Source organism: Semicossyphus pulcher, unplaced genomic scaffold, assembly GCF_022749685.1.
Source record: "Semicossyphus pulcher isolate SPU_LCO1_2020_fin unplaced genomic scaffold, fSemPul1.0.p SCAF_16, whole genome shotgun sequence".
Taxonomy (NCBI): domain Eukaryota; kingdom Metazoa; phylum Chordata; class Actinopteri; order Labriformes; family Labridae; genus Semicossyphus; species Semicossyphus pulcher.
In genome coordinates this window covers 17,119,376-17,138,278 of record NW_027211670.1, presented here as the reverse complement: position 1 = coordinate 17,138,278, position 18,903 = coordinate 17,119,376, and the positions used below count along the sequence as shown (strand labels likewise).

The window sequence follows — 18,903 nt, the reverse complement described above, 5'->3', positions numbered from 1 at the left end:
GAGGAGACAGGGGAGGCAGCAGGAGGGATGTAAAGAGAGGCAGTGTATGAGCATTGTGATTGTTAAGGGTGACATGAAGGATGTTTTATTGGACACGCTGGAAAAACAAAGTGTTTCAATTGGTTATTTAATAGCAGTGGTGTTCATATTGTTTATTTAATGTACTTAAATAATCCCCCCCCCCCTTTTGTTGTATTTTTCCCTTTATATTTGAGAAAATATCAATTGAATAGAATTTTTTGTCTTCAGTTTTGCACATTTTACCTTTTTTTTTTTTTGAAAATTTTATTTTTTAGAAAAAAAATAATTTTAGAAATTTTTTTTTTCTTCTGATTTTTTTTTTTTTTTTTTGATTTCTTTATGTTTTTTATTTATAGAGAGGACAGTGGATAGTGTCGAGCCCAGGGCCGCATTGAGGACTGTAGCCTCTGTACATGGGCCGCTGATTCAACTGCTGAGCTGAGCTCAATTTGTTACCTTTTTTTTTTGCTTTAATTTTTGTATGTTCAACCAATAAATCAACCAATCACTCAACAACTGTATTAATCAAACTAGGGACAATCGGTTTGGACCAGCTTGTACTTGTAAAAAACATAAAACTGCCACATACAGACAACAAATGAATTTAAACATAAGAGCTAAAATATGAAAATTGGATGTTTAAATTGGATCGTCAAAAAGTCAACACTGTAAAAAGGATCAGTCTTGATAAATGCGTTAAAAAATACATGTATGATGTATGAAGTTGCATGGTTTCGTACTTATTTAACTCCTATAGGTAAATGCCTCAAAATGACACCTTTAATAGAATATATAGAAAATTTGTGCTTATGAAACTTTATGATTACAACCAAATTCCTCCCTAAGTCCCTGAGGTGTTCATCTATAGAGCCCAGACCTCCTTCGTGTCTCGCAAACTCGTCTATATTGCCACTCCAAAAATGTCTACAAACTCATAATTCCCATCTGCAAAGATTCAGTCAGACGGAGCGTAAAAAAATGTCTCCGATGTCTCTTTTCCTTTATGAGCCTTCTAATTTATGGAGAGGAATGCACTCGTGTGCCCTTCTCTCCTCTCAAGTACAGGCATGAGCAGCTCTGTTAGGTAGCATAAAAGCTCTTTAGCTGTCTAGTGGAGTAGATTACTGGCCCTACCGTTAAATCCAGCTAGAGACCCCTAAGTGAGCATTATCAGTGTGCTGCAGCATGCTCTCTCTCTCTCCCTCTCTCTCTCTACGACATCTCACCGCCACTTTGTGCAGAGAAATTTCTCTCTCTGTGCGATGGTAATGGAGAAAGATGGCGGTGGGGGGGTCTGAGTGATGGAGGAGTGCTTGAGTGAGGGACGATGCCCCTGCAGAAGCAAAGAAGAGAGATTGAGATAAACGGGGAGAAAAGAGGGGGTACGCTCTCTACTTTTACTTATATATGTACTTATTAAAGGAGCTGTTCGCCGCTGGGAAAAGCCACTGTCAGTCAAAGCTGGTGTTCTCTGTAATTGATAGAAGCAGTGATATTTGACATGAGCGCCATGGGTGTGGAGAAAGTTGTACAAACAGCTCGTGGTTTCGCCAATTCTACATTCCTACAACACCCAGCGTGCATTGCGGCCCGCCCTCTGAAAAGGAACGGCCCAGCGAGAGACGCTGGAGTGAAATACTACCGTTTTCGCTGCAGGCAATGGCTCCTGCAGGCAAAAGAATCTAAATACGACGAGAATATACCGGTGGAAAATCTGCAGTCTACATTTCAAACCTGACGATTTTGAACGAGACATGTCATCGGACACGTTTTACGTAGTCTGACGGAGGTTTTCCAGGGCTCGTTGGAGAAGCGGATAGCGCCCTCCAAATTTTTTTCTACCACAATGCCATTAGGTCCCGGTAATAGCATGATAGGACTGAGGTTGAAAATTGGCGAACTGGCCCTTTAAGTCCGTCACCCCTCCACCTGCAGCTGCAGGTCACTTTGAGTTACAGCCGACGTCTGAGCGTGATTTTTATTTGACACTGAACGCAACATTAAATCAAACCCCAACAGGCAGAATTGATAACCTTTAATGCAGCTTGTAATACTTTTTAACTTGTGATAATGTTATGTAGCGTGTCAGATCACTGCTCTATTGTTTGCTTAGAGTGAAAAATTATCCTGCTGGAAATAAAAAAAAGAGAACGAGAGAGAGAGAAAGAGGTTTTCCATAAGCGGCTGCTCCAAAATCAATAGTGCGCTGTAAGGGGTTTTGTTAGAGGAACTCTTATGTAGCGAGGAGAAGGGGGGAGGAGGGGGGAGAAATGAAATGTAGAGCATGTCTGGGCTCAGGGTACACATAATTGTTAACCAAAGATTACATAATGGCGCAGTAATGTAAACAGTGAAGCACATGCCAAGTGAATGTTCTCACAGGCCAGGATGGAGCAGCTTCATGCAGTTTCTCTGTGATAAAAATGACACACTGGCGCGCTCTGCAGCGTGTGTGTGTGTGTGTGTGTGTGTTCATTTTCACCCCGAGGTGCTTCTAACACGGTCAGACATCCTCTAAGTCTTCCAGCGTGCGTTCAGGGCAACCGCCAGGGCTTGTTGAGGGTGTCACAGCGGCTGAGAGCGATGTCATCCTCTGGGCTCTCTGAGGTGCTTGTCACCTGCCAAATCAATATCCCCCTGCTCAGCTCACACACACACACTAACACACACACACATATATACGCACTAAACTGCAATATCCTGGTGGTGATGGGATTGGCAGCTTCCCAGAGAAGAGTTGAGCGTTAACACATGTCTGTGTTTCTGTTGCAGAGCGCCGCAGTTTAATGGCTGGCAGGTAGAGGCCGAAGAGGGACAATCAACATGAACTCGATTCCGTCGATGGACAGACACATACAGCAGACCAATGACCGTCTGCTGTGTATCAAACAGGTGAGCACTGTCAGCTGCGGGGTCATGTTATGCTACATTCATAAGAGCTTGACACATGAGTCACATAAGGCAGATTTATGCTGCTCATTACACGTAAAACAGGTGGAAAGTTTTATTGCTTTATTCTGAGTATTTCATTATAGACATTTTCCATGTTGGCAGACTTCCTACTTTTGCTCCTACATTGACTTATTTAAGACGGGATTTTTTTTCTGTTACACAAATTTAAAGGCTGAAGTTTCAGATTTTCTATTTAAAAAAAATTGTAACGATAAAAATAGTTATTTTCCCCCCAAATAATGCATTCTTGCTTGGAAGATCTCAAGCTTTTTAAAGAAACGACGGACAATTCCAAACTTGTGTATCGACTTTTAGGAATTTTCAGGGAAATTCCCAAAACTACATATGCAAAGTGAATAAACAGACACTGTGACAAGTTGTAGTAGTGAGTAGGATGCAAGAGTCACACTCAGCTGAAACAATAACAACATCCTGCCTACAAGCTGACCTGAAACAATAGCACTTTCACTTTCTATTTCACCTCAGTAATCTGTGTAGAATACTCTCTATGTTGTCTGTAAAGAGTTAAAACGTTGTTTCTCAGGAAATTAGCGGTGATGACAATAACTTGCCCCAAAGGAGATTGTCGAATCAGAGCCGACAGGTGGATGTTCACTGCGCTGGTGCGATGACAGTGCAGTATTAGACTTAAGTTTGCTGCTTGAAGTAGCTTCATTTAAAGAATATTCGAACTTACGGCAACATTTTGGTACGTATGTTATGTAAAAAACAAAACAAAACAAAAAAAGGAAGTAAAATTTTCTGGGTCCATCTTCTTAAAGTTGCAATCTTGAAGATGTCTCCTTCTCTTTGGCGCCACCTGTGGCGGTAATTGTAGGAGCACACTTCCCAGATATCCAGACAGTGTTGCGTGTGTGACGTCCACGGTTGGCTCCGGTTGTAACTCTTGATTTTCCTGGCTGACGGTCGCTTTCCTTCTCAGACTGTTTGCTTCATCTGAGCGTCGAATTTGTTTCTTTTTCTTTGGATTTTCACTTATTTTTGAAGTTGTATCTGTAGTCATCCATCTTTTCTTTGTTTGTTCAGCCATAGTAGATTACTGTTTACCCGCAACACTTGCAGAGACCGGAAAAGCAGCCGCTTAGCTCCGCCTACCCTCTCTGGCAGAGCAACCACTGCTGAGTGATGGAAAACGCGTCACTAACTGGGCGACGCTTGTGATTTTTTCCACGGAAGACGCACCAGACAGTCTGTAATTCCTGCCAGCCTACTTGTAAAATGTCTGCAAGAAGACAGGGTGAGCCGACGTGTGAACGCAGCAGGTTATAGTCAGGAACATTCACCGCGAGCGAGTGGGCGAAGCGATGATGTGTATATCGCTCGCTCGATTGACCCCCGGTAAATGTCCCGCTTTGAGGGACGTGTGTGAAAGGGCAACTTTGGAAAATTTTACGGAAAGACTGTCTTGAAGATTGTCTCAGGATTAAATGATTAATCGTAAAAATAATCAGCTTAATATTAGATAATGTTGTTATTAGTCCTGAGTTATCTTTTAAAATGAAGTGTTGCATGATATTCAGTGGGTCCAGAAAACGTTCAACCCTACAAGTTGGTGACTTTTTCAGCTCCCTCCCTTTTAAAAAGTTTAGGTTTTTACTGATGTAGCTTGTACGTACAGATGTTTTATTTCTGTATATGTCCTTTTGTTGGATATCTCTTTATGTTTGGCTGTTTCCTGTTGACTAAGAAGAAGTAGGTGTCTCACACTCCATGGCCAGGATGTGCCAGAGCTCTCCTGTCTGGCCACATAAAGTGACTAATCTGTTCGGTCTCTTTATCAGGACTGTGACTCAGGTTACTGACTGGGGTCAAAGAGCCGGGGCTCCCCTCCCTCCCCCATCATCACCCTTCCTCTCTCCCTCCACCACCGCTGACTCCCAGCGAGTCCTTTTGTTCTGCTCTGAGCTGCGTTTACTGCGGGACCAATCTCTGGCAGAATTAAACAGACATACTTGTGTAACCCCGGGCTACAGGGCTCGCTCCCTTTGATCTCTTTGCTTAACTGACGGCCCGTTTTGTTTTCCGAGGTCCAGATCCTGAAGAGGAGTGCATCAGGAGGCCTTTGGGACAACGTATGGGGCTTGCGCTTAAACACAAGTGTGGACGTGCCAAATTGTTTTTTCACCCTCGGCAGGGAGTTCCCAGCTATTACTGAGAGAGAGGCAGATAGCAAGACAGGGCGCGTGTTTAGGGAGCAAACAGAGGGAGAGAGAGGCTTTGATGTCTTTAAGTAATAAGACAGAGGGAGGTAAACACTCTCTGTTTTCAGTCTGGTTACCTTCTTCACAGCAGGACATTAAATATTCAGTACCTACTCCTCCTTTAGTTGTATGGGAGGTGAAATTGGATCTTAGCAATGCTCTGTGTCGCTAATAGCTGATGAATTATTCCGTAAAGGAAGTTCTCAGATCAAGAAAAGGGGGTTTGAATCTGTCGAGTGTAAACAATCAAATGTCGCGGGGTTAAATGTTTCAACCCCGCAAGGCAAAAATTTAAACAAACAAGTCCCAATGTTAGCGGCCGGGGGAAGCAGCACATGGGTAAACATGCCAATTAGAGAGATCCATGGCATACAAGGAGGCCTCCAGTCCATCTAATAAATGGTTAAGCACCGGGTCATTTCAAACCAACCAGTAAGAGCCAGCACCCTGCTAATAGAGGCAGCTTTGTGCCGCAGACAATCAGCGTTTGGAAGGCCCCGCATAATAAATACCATTTATGTCCTGCCAATTAGACTAGCAGTGAGCCCATTCAGCCGGCCGTCTATTCTCCTCCCCGCACACAAAGATGATCATCAGGGGAGATCAGAACAATTAACTCACTATCTTCTCCCCCCGCTCCCCATTGTCCAATATCCAAGCCATTAAAATAATTAAGGAAATATTGTAAACCAATCCAGCTGTTTGCTTTAATTGAAAGTGTGCACATGCTGAAAATTTGGCATCGACGGACGAGGAGCAGGAATATAAATGAAGCCTCCTCCATTGTGTTTGTTGTTCTGTGGAAGATGTGACATGTCTGTCTGAATACTCGCAGCCGGAGCAGCGGACAGGGGAACAAATTGATTTTGTTGCTCAAATGATAAATTACTGCGGAGCGAGATGATAAAGTAGAGGAAATTGGAATCTGTCAGCCTGATTGAATCACGGGTTGAAAGTTAAATCTGGAATCATTAAGGTGGTAATTTTTAAATTACAGCCTCGCAATAATGTGATTTATAAACAATTACTTAACCAGACTTCTTATGAACAATTAAAATTTTCCCTCCCCAAGACTCTTATTTTGAAAGGCACAGGTCAATAACAAAACTCTTATATCAACCTATGAAATTATTTTCTCAATTATCGTCATTATTCAGCAAAAAAGACAAAAGCTTTGGATATGTGAAGGTTTGCTGCTTTTTGCCAGAGTCTGACTGATATGTGATATTTCCATACCAATACTGATATCAGCGATATTGCGGCCGATATTTTACTACTAGTAAGATCGACCTTTTCTATGATTGTGCACCAATTTTGCACACAACACATTCAGACTGCTGCTTTCCTTAACAAATACTTAAAGAATATTTAACATTGAAATATAGTCAGACAATTTAGTGAGGACACACCTGGGTCAGTTGTAGTTCTCTGCTGTTATGCTGCAGACAGTGTTTTTTGTTAACTACTTTTTATTGGTGTTTGACATGGACAACTTACACAATGAAATACACAACAATTACCCCCCCCACCCCTGGCGGCATCCCGATCTATATCACAATCAGCCTTGGTGCGTCAAAATGGAGAAAGAATGAATGAATGAATGAATGAAAGAATGAAGGAAAGTATGAAGGCTTTATTTCGAAGACGTGAGAATAATACAAAAAGAAAAACAGAAGAGCAACAACAGAAAAAAGAACAAAAGAAAATACTTAAAAACAACTGAAACGATATTAACATGTTCGAAAAGGAGTAGGAAGAAGCATCAGCTCTATTATTTAATTATTTAATCTTACCCCTTCTCCACTTCGTAACTAATTAGTAATTAGTTAGAAAGAAAGAAAGAAGGAAAGAATTAAGGAAAGTTTGAGTAGACAAATACATAAATAAATTAAATTAAATTGCTGCAGACAGTGTTGAGAGTAAACTCTAAAGTCGGGCGCTCTTTCCTGGGCAAAATCTGTGACAAGAACATTTCTAAACCAACTCAAGCATTGTTTCCTGGGGTGGGAATCGCAGGGTACCTCACGATACGATACGTGGTCCACGATCACGACACAGCGATTCTGCGATAGTTGATATAATGCAAGATGATCGTATAACGATACACTACGATATCTGACTAATTCTGCTTCGGCCAATTAATTTCGGTTCACGTTACCCTCATTCATGACACAAGCGCCACCGCAAGGAGTCATGATGTCATGACGCGGTGAGTCAAAATCGCAGGAGATCTGTTTGGAGCGCCGTTTATTTGTGAATTAAAATACTGATATTTGGGACGATATATTGCCATACTGATATGCTGTCCCATCCCTAGGATATGTTGTTTAAAGAAGGTTTCATAACAGCTAATTTTGTAGCACATATACATGAATACCGATATATCTTTTACAGCCCATATCGGCCCGGTAATATCGCTCGAAAGATATATCGGTCAGGCCCTGATTTGTCTTTTCTATTTTGTCAAGTTAAAGTTTAATGATTAATCAAAATGAGAAAAAAAGCTGATTAATCAAAACAAAAAATATTAATTTCAGCCCTGATTCTTTTGTCACGTTTATGTTTGGAAAAGTGAAACCATACTGGTTCTATTAGTTACCTTATGATGCTTGCAGGTGGTGTTAAATACCTCAAGGGAATGTATCTATAACGGTGGTACAGCAAAATAAAAACGTCCACTTCTTTAACCTCCAAACAGGCGAGGATGCTTTAAAAACTGATACACAAAAAGCTGTTATCTGATCACACCGCAAACACACAATAACTCAGTGGCAGTTTGTTTTCTTCTCTCGTCCTGGAATTGCACCGTTGTGAGCACTTTGGGGAAGATGGTTTCCGTGATGCTGCGGGTATCTATTTCAGAGAGAGTAGTTTTCCTCTCACTGTGGGGAAGCCAGTTTGCTGTCAGACTCTCCTCTCGGTGATATGTACAGGGGTTCGGCGGAAACTATGAACTCTCCTCTCGCTGCAGGAGCACTTCCTCACCCTGTAAGCGTCAATATTTCAGGATAAAGTGGAAAACAAGCTTCTTTGTACTGCTGCTGCACTGCATTGCTATGCAGCTGTTTTTATGTTCTTTCCAGGGTTAATTGTCTGCATTTGGAGTCACTTAATGTAAGGCAACAACAGCAGAGAGACCAAAAGCTGTGATTCTGAGAGGAAAAGACGCTGTCACAGTCAGTTTAGCTGCAGATGTGCAGATCAAGTCTTTTCCAGACGTGACTACAGAGCGTGATTGTATCTAAAGAAAGCCGTATTCTCCGGACACCGCGACTTCTGTCCATCTTTGTTTCCCTCGAACTGAACCGAGCTTTGACTGGAGTGTAAATGTTGGAGGGCCGTCTCGCCCAGGGGACGAGGACAGAGGGGAGGGGGAGAGTTAGGGGTCTCTTGGCCACTAGTTTAGGTTTGATTGGTGGGTTTTGGCCGGAGAAAGGGGAACATCTGTGGCGTGGCAGTGCCAAGCTCTCCATGTGACAGCCACACTGGTGGGACCAATTGTTCTGAGTGCAGAGAACAGTAATCACTTCAAGCCCAAGTGTTGGTGCTGTGTGTTTTTTTCCCCCTCCCCCCTCCTCTACATATTTACCCTCCTTCCTCCCCCCCTTTTCCATCCTTGGTGCGCTGATTGCGTGTGTTGTCTAGCTTCCAGACTCATCTAAATTTAGCATCTGTGGATGTGCGTGCTTCTCCAGGAGACTCTATCCACCAGTAGAATTAACATGTAAGTCTCCCCCCAACAAAGACGTGCTGGGGATGAGTCTCGGACGGAGCGTGAAATAAACAGGACTGGTTTCATCCGGCCCTTGTCAAACACAGGCTTTGTAAATTGATATGAAAGCTGGCTTATCAAACCCTGACCTCTGCTGCCCCCTAAAGAGCAAACAAGAAACAAACACTGCAAGATAGTGACTGTACTGCTGTCTCTTCATCTTCTTTCCTCCCAGACTGTGAAATCAAAGCGCACAGACGTGTTAAGAAGGCAGCCGTTCCCTTACAGCTGACAAACCTCTCTGTTTACCTCTGCTGGGGTCCATTTGACCTGTGTGCATTATCTCTCTAAAGGCGGTGATAGATTACTCCAAAGCCGAGCTGTTGTGTCTGCTCTGTTATGAATACAATCATTCATATTTAGAGGAAATGACAAACGTTGAGTCTGAAATGGCAACCCAGAGAGGTCTATTTTTCCCGTTTCCTTTGCTGCTCTACAGAAAGACAGACAACAGAGCCGGTGAGCGGGCTGCTGCTGGTGCTCAGTTGGGGAATGAATGCCATAAAGGGGTGCCTGTAGGTCAAGGAGCCTGTTGTCAGATAAAGTCACAGCACAGCTCAGGGCCGGCTTGTGAAATAAGGCCTTCCTCGGCTATTCATGCGGCCATACAGGGAGATTTATTGCGCTCGATGTTGAGGCGTTGATACAGAAACCAGGGGAGAGTGAAGTGGAAGCCTAATGGGGGACGAACCCCTTCAGCCCTGCGCGTCAATACTTTAAACCTACAATATAAGGCTCCTTATAGAGTAATGAGATACATTTACATTTTGGGACATTTACCGCTTTAAACCACTCTGAGTGCTTTAATTATTCATCATGTTATTGGCGTTGTCCTTCTTTCTAAGTGACTCTCACGATCCATCTGTCCATTTTATATCTCTGCTAGTGGTTCAAGGAGGCAGCAAAGGAATTCAGACCACCACTCCACATATGATTTTATTGGATTGACACGCTTTTAATGTAGATTTTAAAGTCAGATTGTGCTTTAATTAACTTTAAAAGCAGGTCAAGATTGTCTTTTATAGATGAGTAAATGGATGCGATATAAAATTGTAGTTTAGGCAAACTTCTCTTCTTTCCTGCGACCTTTGAATGTTACTAACGTACTCCCTTTTCTTCCCCCTTCAGCACTTACAAAATCCAGCAAATTTCCAAACAGCAGCGACCGAGTTGCTGGACTGGTGTGGCGACCCCCGAGCCTTCCAGCGCCCCTTCGAGCAAAGCCTGATGGGATGCCTAACGGTAAGTTTTGACCCTCCTCCGCAGTCTCACACCAGAAGGTTCAAGGACGATGAAAGTGCTGCTAAAACAACTGCTGTATTGGCTCTTTCCATAACTCCCTCTGGGATACGAGGGAAATAATGTTTAGCTGCCTGATCTTCACTGAGGTCACTGGAATATAACAAGTATTTCACCCTGCAACACTTCTGAGATTCAGTCACCTTTCAGTGACTTCAGTTACATTTGTGCTTTGGCTCATGAAATCTGCACACTGGAACACGGAAAGGAGCGCAATAACGTCCTCAAACCACAAAGCAATCAGTGCTTACAGGGAAATACACAGTACACAAAGCCCTTTATTCCCTTACTGATGTGCCATGGGGCTTTAGTTTAATTGAAATATTAATATCCCATTACATGTGGAAAAAACACTTGACTGTTTAGAGACGTAAACTGTAAACAAAGAATGAGTTTGGCCAGAATGGCTCAAAACATTAGAATAATTAGCAAGAAGGTTAGCGTAATTTGAGTCGGCAATGTTACACGAAACTGTCAGAGGAGGTAAATATTTTTGTTTCCTGAATAGTCCTTTACAATCTCTCCTTTTATCCTCTGCCCAGTGTTCAAATGTGGTTAAATACACAACTTCTGTTTGTTGCTTGCCATAACCAACATTAGCAAAGGTAGCTAGTATAAAACAACAAAGAAACAGCTACACCTGTTGTAGAGACAAATGGTAGCTGTCCATTCAGCTATATTTTGGTATATTGACAAAATAGTGTTTGAAGCATACTGAACATTCAGAGAGACATTAAGCTGTTTAGTCAACCAAACTATGCCTAAATACAAAGCTTACAATTGTTTACCTTTGTACAACTACATTAGCTTATTCTACTCACGAATGACAAGGTAAGAAAGCTAACTTTTTTGCTAACAGCAAACTGTTGTTTTTGTTAGCTAACTACTACCTGTTTAAACACTCAGCTTCTGTTTGTTGCTAGCTATAACCAACATTAGCAAAGGTAGCTAGTTGCTTACAACAAAGTTACAGCTACAACTGTTGTGACAAAAGGTAGATGTCCATTCAGCTATGTTTTAGTATATATTTGACAAAATAGTATTTGAAACATACTGAACATACAGAGACACAAAGCTGTTAAGGCAACCAAACTATGTCTAAATACAAAGCTTACACAGCATTTTTGCAAGTGCAATTAACCAACCTTAGCAAAGCTACAACTGTTGTAGTGACAAATGGTAGCTTTCAATTTGTTTTTTGGCAAAATAGTATTTGAAAAACACTGAGAGACAACAGAGTGGTATGTATGTAATCAACCTAACTATGTCTTTATACCCAGCTTACACAGAATTGTTACTAGTGCGTTTAGCTGCTCACTACGTTAGCTTATTCTGTTGAAAGAGAAAGTTATAAAAGTCGTTGTGCTAACAGCTAACTGTTGTTTTGCTAGCTAATTACTAACTGTTTAAGCACTCAGCTCGTGTTTGTTGCTAGCGATAACCAACACGAGAAAAATGTAGCTAGTTACGTGCAACAAAGAAACAGCTACAACTGTTGAGGTGACAATTATTAGCCCTGAATTTAGCTATATTTTTTTTTGGCAAAATTGTTTTTTAAATACACTGAACATTAAGAGAGACAACAGAGTTGTATTTAAACGACCAAACTATGCCTTCATACACAGCTTACACACAATGTTACAAGTGCTTTTCGCTGGTCACTACATAAGCTTGTTCTGTTCACTTAAGAGAAAGTTAGAAAGGTCATTGTGCTAAGAACTAATTGTTTTTTCTTTAGCAAAGTACCTACTGTGTTTAGATAAGCCACTTTTAAAACCAGGTATTTGATAGATAGATTTTAGTAAGCATTTCTTTAAGAAAACTTTTCTGAAGGATTTAATGCAACGCAGAAAGAGGATTTACAGAATGGAGGAAATATAATTTGTGGGCAAGGAGACGGAAGAGTCAGCTAGAACAGTTGATGGACTGCGGCTGTGTCACTCACCTGTCACCCTGGGCCATAATGTGCTTTAACATGCACATTTCCATAGTGCCTGCAGCAGTAGATAAGAGATCCATATAGCTCCTATTGGGTGCGATTTGTAACCCCGGCTGAGCGAGTTTGCAACAGAAAGCAGAGGAACCTGAGAGGTTTGTACTTGAGCACCGCAGTGAAACCACTGTGACACATCCTTCCAAGTGATTGTTTGTGTTAGCGCTTTAATGTGCAGCAGCAGGTGCCTTTTCCTCCATTTTGCCAATTCAATTTGTTTCCTGCCGTGAAAATCTCAGGGCTTTTCCTTTTAGTTTATGGGTTGTACAGACCTTAGCGTGAGCCACACGGGGAGGGAGCACAGAGAAACTGATGTGATTGTGAAATTGCCCGGTCTCAGACTGTAATGCTAAACACTACACCTTGTTGCCTGGATGTCTGTATCTCACTGCTGTAAGCATGTTGGCATTTGGTGATGTCAGACAGGTGGCTTCACTAAAAAAAGTTCACTTCCACAAAAAGCAATTTAATATGTTATTAAGAGAAATTTGCAATAAAACCAAACCACAGTTTGCCGATGTGAGTTTTTACAATTAGCTTTTAACTTCCTGAAGTTTCACTGAGAGACGAGCTTTCTGTTTGGTTGAAAATCCACCACAGCTCCACGGACTGTGTCCAATTTCAGTCCTGAAATTAGAACTACTCTTTGTGACTGCTAACACTAGAATTACCATTTAGCAAAATATCCCTCACAAGTTTAGATTCTAATTAGACAGCATACACACATATATCTTTTTCTTAATGGGGGATTCCTATAAATAAAGGCTATACATGCTCTGTTTTGGTGTCACGTCAGGACTATACTTACAGGAGATAATGACATGGTGCAGGGAGCAGCCTTCAGCTGTACTACCTCAGGGCTTGTGTTGAACTCCGCAGGATCGCAGCTCTAAGGCAGGGAGACACGTTGGTCCACACAGGCCTCAGTATGTCCTGAAGGTCTACACGGCTCGAGCGGGTCTCTTTGAGCTGATAATGGCGATGGTAAATCAAAGCAGCGTGTTCCACATAAGGTTGATTTACATCACCTCCTGTGGCATGTGGATGTTTCTCTTAATGTTTCCTCTCAGTAGGCACCGCTGCACTGGAGGCCACTTTTTCTCCTCGTCTCGCTGTCCATCGACTCATATGGAACTGATAAACTTGTAGCCACTTTAACCTTTAAGTTAAAGTGTGTCTTTGAAGCTGCCAAACATAACTTCTACTTCTTCTTCTTGTACTTTTTCTTCTTCTTGTACTTTTCCTTCTGCTTCTTTTCCTTCTTCTTCTTCTTCGTGTACTTCTACGTATTCTTTTACTTCTTCTACTTCTTTTCTTGGCCTCCTTATTCTACTTGTACTTCTTCTTCTTCTACTTCTACCTCTACTTCTTCTGCCTTACCTTCTACTTCTTCTACTTCTGCCTCTACTACTTCTTCTACTTCTACTTGTACTTTACTTCTTCTTCTACTTGTACTTCTACTTTTACCTCTACTTCTTCTTCTCCTTCTTCTACTTCTACTTCTACTTGTACTTCTTCTTCTTCTACTTCTACCTCTACTTCTTCTGCCTGTCCTTCTACTTCTTCTACTTCTGCCTCTACTACTTCTTCTACTTGTACTTTACGTCTTCTTCTACTTCTACTTCTACCTCTACTTCTTCTTCTCCTTCATCTACTTCTAGTTGTACTTCTTCTTCTTCTACTTCTACCTCTACTTCTTCTGCCTGTACTTCTTCTTCTTCTACTTCTACCTCTACTTCTTCTGCCTGTCCTTCTACTTCTTCTACTTCTACTTGTACTTCTTCTTCTTCTACTTCTACCTCTACTTCTTCTGCCTGTCCTTCTACTTCTTCTACTTCTGCCTCTACTACTTCTTCTACTTGTACTTTACGTCTTCTTCTACTTCTACTTCTACCTCTACTTCTTCTTCTCCTTCATCTACTTCTAGTTGTACTTCTTCTTCTTCTACTTCTACCTCTACTTCTTCTGCCTGTACTTCTTCTTCTTCTACTTCTACCTCTACTTCTTCTGCCTGTCCTTCTACTTCTTCTACTTCTACCTCTACTTCTTCTACTTCTACTTGTACTATACTTGTTCTTCTACTTCTACTTATACCTCTACTACTTCTTCTTCTTCTTCTTTTACTTGTTCTTTTCGTTCTACCTCTACTTCTTCTTCTCCTTCTTCTACTTGTACTTGTACTTCTTCTTCTTCTTCTTTTACTTGTTCTTTTCGTTCTACCTCTACTTCTTCTTCTCCTTCTTCTACTTGTACTTGTACTTCTTCTTCTTCTACCTCTACTTTCACCTCTTCTACTTCTTTTACTTGTACTTCTTCAATGTCTCCTACCTCACCATTTTCTACTTCTTCTTCTACTTGTAAATGTACTTGTACTTGTGATGAACTTAACTACGAGGAATGTCCTCTGTTTCGAGCACATTTAAAGGACTGTGCAGCCTTGGAAGAGTTATGCACTGCTTTTTTGGGGCCCTTTGTACTCTTCTCTGTTGTTGAGCAGATAATGGAATTGGCAATTTTGTGACCTTCTTGCTCAGACTAAGAATTGAATAAGATATAATAGAATGGGCTGTTAAACCTCCCAAAAACCTTGTGTGGAAAAACTAAAGTGTTATTTTTTCAGTTTGACATAAAATGGTTCCTTTAATTAATATAGAAAATGTGTTTGATGACCTCTTGTCCTTTTTTCTGATGTGAGCAGCCTGAAAGAGTCACAATATGTTATGATTTTCCAAGAATAGCAAATCTATCTTTAAAGTCTGGTTTAACTCACAAAGAACCGATGTCATTTAGTCATTTCCTGAGTAGAAATAAACCTCAGACTTTTATACAACCTGACGTTTTCCTGACTGAGTGCCTCTCGCTGTGTTTGTGTTCAGGTGGTGAGCCGCGTAGCAGCGCAGCAGGGCTACGACTTGGACCTGGGCTACCGGCTCCTGGCCGTGTGCGCTGCCAACAGGGACAAGTTCACTCCAAAATCAGCAGGTAAGACCAGAGTTTTCTCAACCGCCGCCTCAGGCCATCTGGCCATGCTGGCCTATCCGGGCCCAGAGTTCCTGTCTGCGCTGCTGGCAGCTTTTCATTAAACATCCACCCTTTGGATCTAGACCGAATAAGATCCTTACACTCCAGAAAAGTACTGTGCAACCTTTGAGTGAAGTTTTATTAAACGTTGCAAAGATTTAAAGGGACAAATGAGGATACTAGATTATTTTACGGCCTCTGCATTGGTTTTCTACAAAAATAGTTACACTTTTAACCTCTAATATCCGTAAAAACAGCTTCATGTCGCATCCAGAACGACAGCTGGATTCACTTTCTTCTCTGGAGTTTTAGACAAAGTGTGTACAGCAGAATAATCCATTTATCACACGCCGCACAAAAACTACAACATCCCTGATGATGAGTTCCTGTTTTCTCACTGAACCGGCATCTCGGCGCGGTGATGGATTATTGGGACAGATGTATACTGCTAAATGTTGTTACCAAGCTGGAGGAAAGGCGTGCTGGAGCCGGACGGGAATGAAGACGTATAGGCTGTCAGCGGCTCAGAAGATAACAGGAATATTTCGTGCTCCTTTACAGTTCTTGATTTGTGGTTTCCACCTGTCTTTGGTTAGGAGGAGAGCAGCGAGGGTTGTGCAATCGCTTCTGTGCGCTTAAGCCGACTTGGACATTAAAGCCAAAGCCACATACTGTTTGAATTTTCACTCGTGTTTGCCTCTCTCTTTGATTTACGGCATCTGTGGTTTTATATCTTGGGTAATATGAGGCTTCAAATCACGCAGTGTCACTCTTATGTCAGCCATGGGAGGAGGAATCATTCTTCGCCTGCAATTAACTCACTCTGCCAAATGTTCTAATGCTACTTAATGCTAAATCAAATCTAGGGCCCTACTTTACGGGCTTAGATAAGATTGCCAATTGATTCTCTGTCTGAATAATTCCCTGCAACAGTAGTCTTTTGGAAACAAGTACCCGAGGTCTAGGCAGCATCCCAGAGTGCATTTCATGGACAATTATCTACCTGTATATGCATGAATATTTGGAGAGCCATAGAAAGAGAGGGAGTCTATGAAATCACAGAGGAGGCATTCTCCTGCAAAGCTCCTCGAGTGGAGGCCCCAGCCGAGGAGGACGTGAAGGCGGAGAGGGAAAGCCCTCTCTGGCTCTTAAACGACACTCCCACAGGGCCTCACAGGCAGGGCCCAGTCCCCTGATTTCCAGCAGGGAGTCACATGACAGGGCTGGGGTGGCGGCAGGAAAAACACAGGATGAGCTGAATTTGATGTTTAAATGAAAACAGCAATGTGTGAATGATGTTGTTTTAAGGATAATTCTTTTAGCCAAACGAGATCTCTGGGATGCCTTTGCATAAGTATTTATTTTCTGCGTTTTACAGTGTTACTACCTTGTGAAAGCAGTTTTTTGTACCGGATCTTAGTTATGGGTTTCCCAGAAAAACACTCAAAGCTTTTCATATTTTTATTTCCTTTAGATGAGTTTAACTAACAAGGTTAGTCCTCTGTTTAGTGTATTTCTGTTGAATTATCTGCAGTGATACAGTTAGAATTTAATAACAGAGCAATATTAGTTTATTTTTCTCTTGTATTATTGCTTGTTAGTTAGTAAATATTATCAAAACTAGATTTTGTTGACTATTTTTCATCCAAATTATGAGTGCATAAAATCATTTGGGTTTGACAGTCACTACTAGGGGTGGGAATCACAGGGTTACTAATGATACGATCCGATACAATACGTGGCCCACGATAACGATAATATCACGATACAGCGATTCTGCAATAATTGATATATTGCAAGACAGTTTTTTCCTTTATGAATTCTCAACTCAGAAAGCTTTTTTTGGGATTCCTTTGCATAAGTATTTGCATGAGTATTGTTAGAGCCATTTTTTGTGTCTGTGTTGTAGCGTGTTGTCCCTGGTCGCCACAGTAGGTGGCGCATATAGACAACGCCACAGACGATGCGTCAACTAGAATTTCCCGGTAACAGCCCCCTAGTGACTCAGGTCTTTGTGTTGTCGAAAGATCAAGTCCCTACAAGTATAAATAGGGCTTTTCTTTTTTTTCCTGCGTTTTATGGTGTTACTACCTTTAATTCAAACATGCTTATTGGGGCCTTTTAAAGTCTGATAAACAAAAAAGAGCAATCCAAAAAGTAGACATCTGTTGGATGTTGGAAGTAAAAGTGAAAGCAGTTTTTTGTACCGGATCTTAGTTAGAAGTTTCACAGTAAAACACTCAAAGCTTTTCATATTTTTATTTGCATTTCTTCAGAATGATGGACTTCTTCCGTGTTGATCCATTACATACGACCCGAATAAAGTACATTTTAATTAGCAGTTGTAAGATGAGATCATACGGAAACATTTCTCCTGGGGTGACATCTTGGAAGTGTTCAACCTTGTATCTCTGCCGACGTGGCTGCTTGTCTACGTTTTGTGAGGAGAAAGCAAGCAAGATTTTCCTCTCCGAAAAAAGTCCCATCATGCATCTTGTGATCGGTGTGAAAAGTATCTGAGGGTGAGAAAGATCTCCTGGTTGGTTACAAGCGAGGCGGTCTGCCATAGAGGACATTAGGTCAATGGATGAGCGCTAATGAATAAATCAGATTAGGTGTCCCATTTTAAACAGGCCTAACTCGTCTTGGCTCGGCCGCGCGGCGTGGTCGAGCTGCATTACATTTCTGTTATGTCATCTAAACTCTGCTACGAAACACGGGGGTAAAATTGAAAGTGAGATTGTGCTGAGGGGAGGGCAGAGCTGACATCAGCAGCAGGAAATCGATGCGCACAGTCAACTTTGAGCTGAAACGGGCCGTAGCTTTGATGAATTGATTCGTCGTGAAATGCCTCGGACAGTTTGAGACATTAGTTTGTTAATTTTTGTGCTTCGGGGGCAAAAACTCAAAGAAACAGACCTTGATCTTAATGACACCAGCAGAATGTACCGTCCTGCTGGAGGGAAACTTCATTATCACTTCCTATTGATTTATCAGGTAACATGTGTTTCTGAAATGTAGCAAAGAAAGTAGTTTAGAGAATTAGATTGTTGGAATTAAAAGGCCTCTTCAGCAGATAGGAAATGAAACAATCATCCCTTAAAAAGATGTATGAAGGAGCTTCGGCCAGTTCCATCCCTTGTGTCTTTTTGCGAGCGTCCCACAATGCTCGGGTGCAGCAGGGGGGAGGGGCGTCTGTCTGCTCGTAGTGACCTCTTTGTGAATGAGATTAGCCTGCTCTATTAATCTGTGATTACTCGGACTGTCTTACCGCGGGGCCGAGCCACGCACGTGGAGCCGTGGCGACATCAAAGCGAGGAGATCACTCGCTCTGAGTGGATAAACTCATCAGGGCCTCCCTTCTGTGATCGCAGGGTACGTTACAAACCCTGTTAGGCCTGTGTCATCAGCCGTACAAGCCCATCACGGAGGATTCTGCTGGTTCGGTCGGCTCCGACAAAACGCTTAATCACGATTTCTTTCCTCAGAGAGGGTCAGAGTGGCACATTCCCAATCGTTTGCGCCTCAGCAACCGCTTGGAATTCCTCAGTGAAAGGAGGCACCAACTTAAGAGAGGAGGAGGGGGAGGTAGTCGAAGTTTTCAGCCCCTCGAGACGTTCTTT

General features: G+C 42.0%; 1 protein-coding gene across 1 annotated transcript in view; it reads left to right on the top strand.

Annotated features, from left to right (window-relative positions):
- LOC138593564 (zinc finger MIZ domain-containing protein 1-like) overlaps positions 1-18,903 on the top strand; it is a 132,538-nt gene that overhangs the window by 83,105 nt on the left and 30,530 nt on the right. The window contains exons 3-5 of the mRNA XM_069664635.1: positions 2,794-2,913; positions 10,096-10,209; positions 15,136-15,241. Coding sequence (XP_069520736.1) covers positions 2,845-2,913; positions 10,096-10,209; positions 15,136-15,241 — 289 coding nt within the window. The 5' untranslated portion in view covers positions 2,794-2,844. The remainder of the gene's footprint in view (positions 1-2,793; positions 2,914-10,095; positions 10,210-15,135; positions 15,242-18,903) is intronic.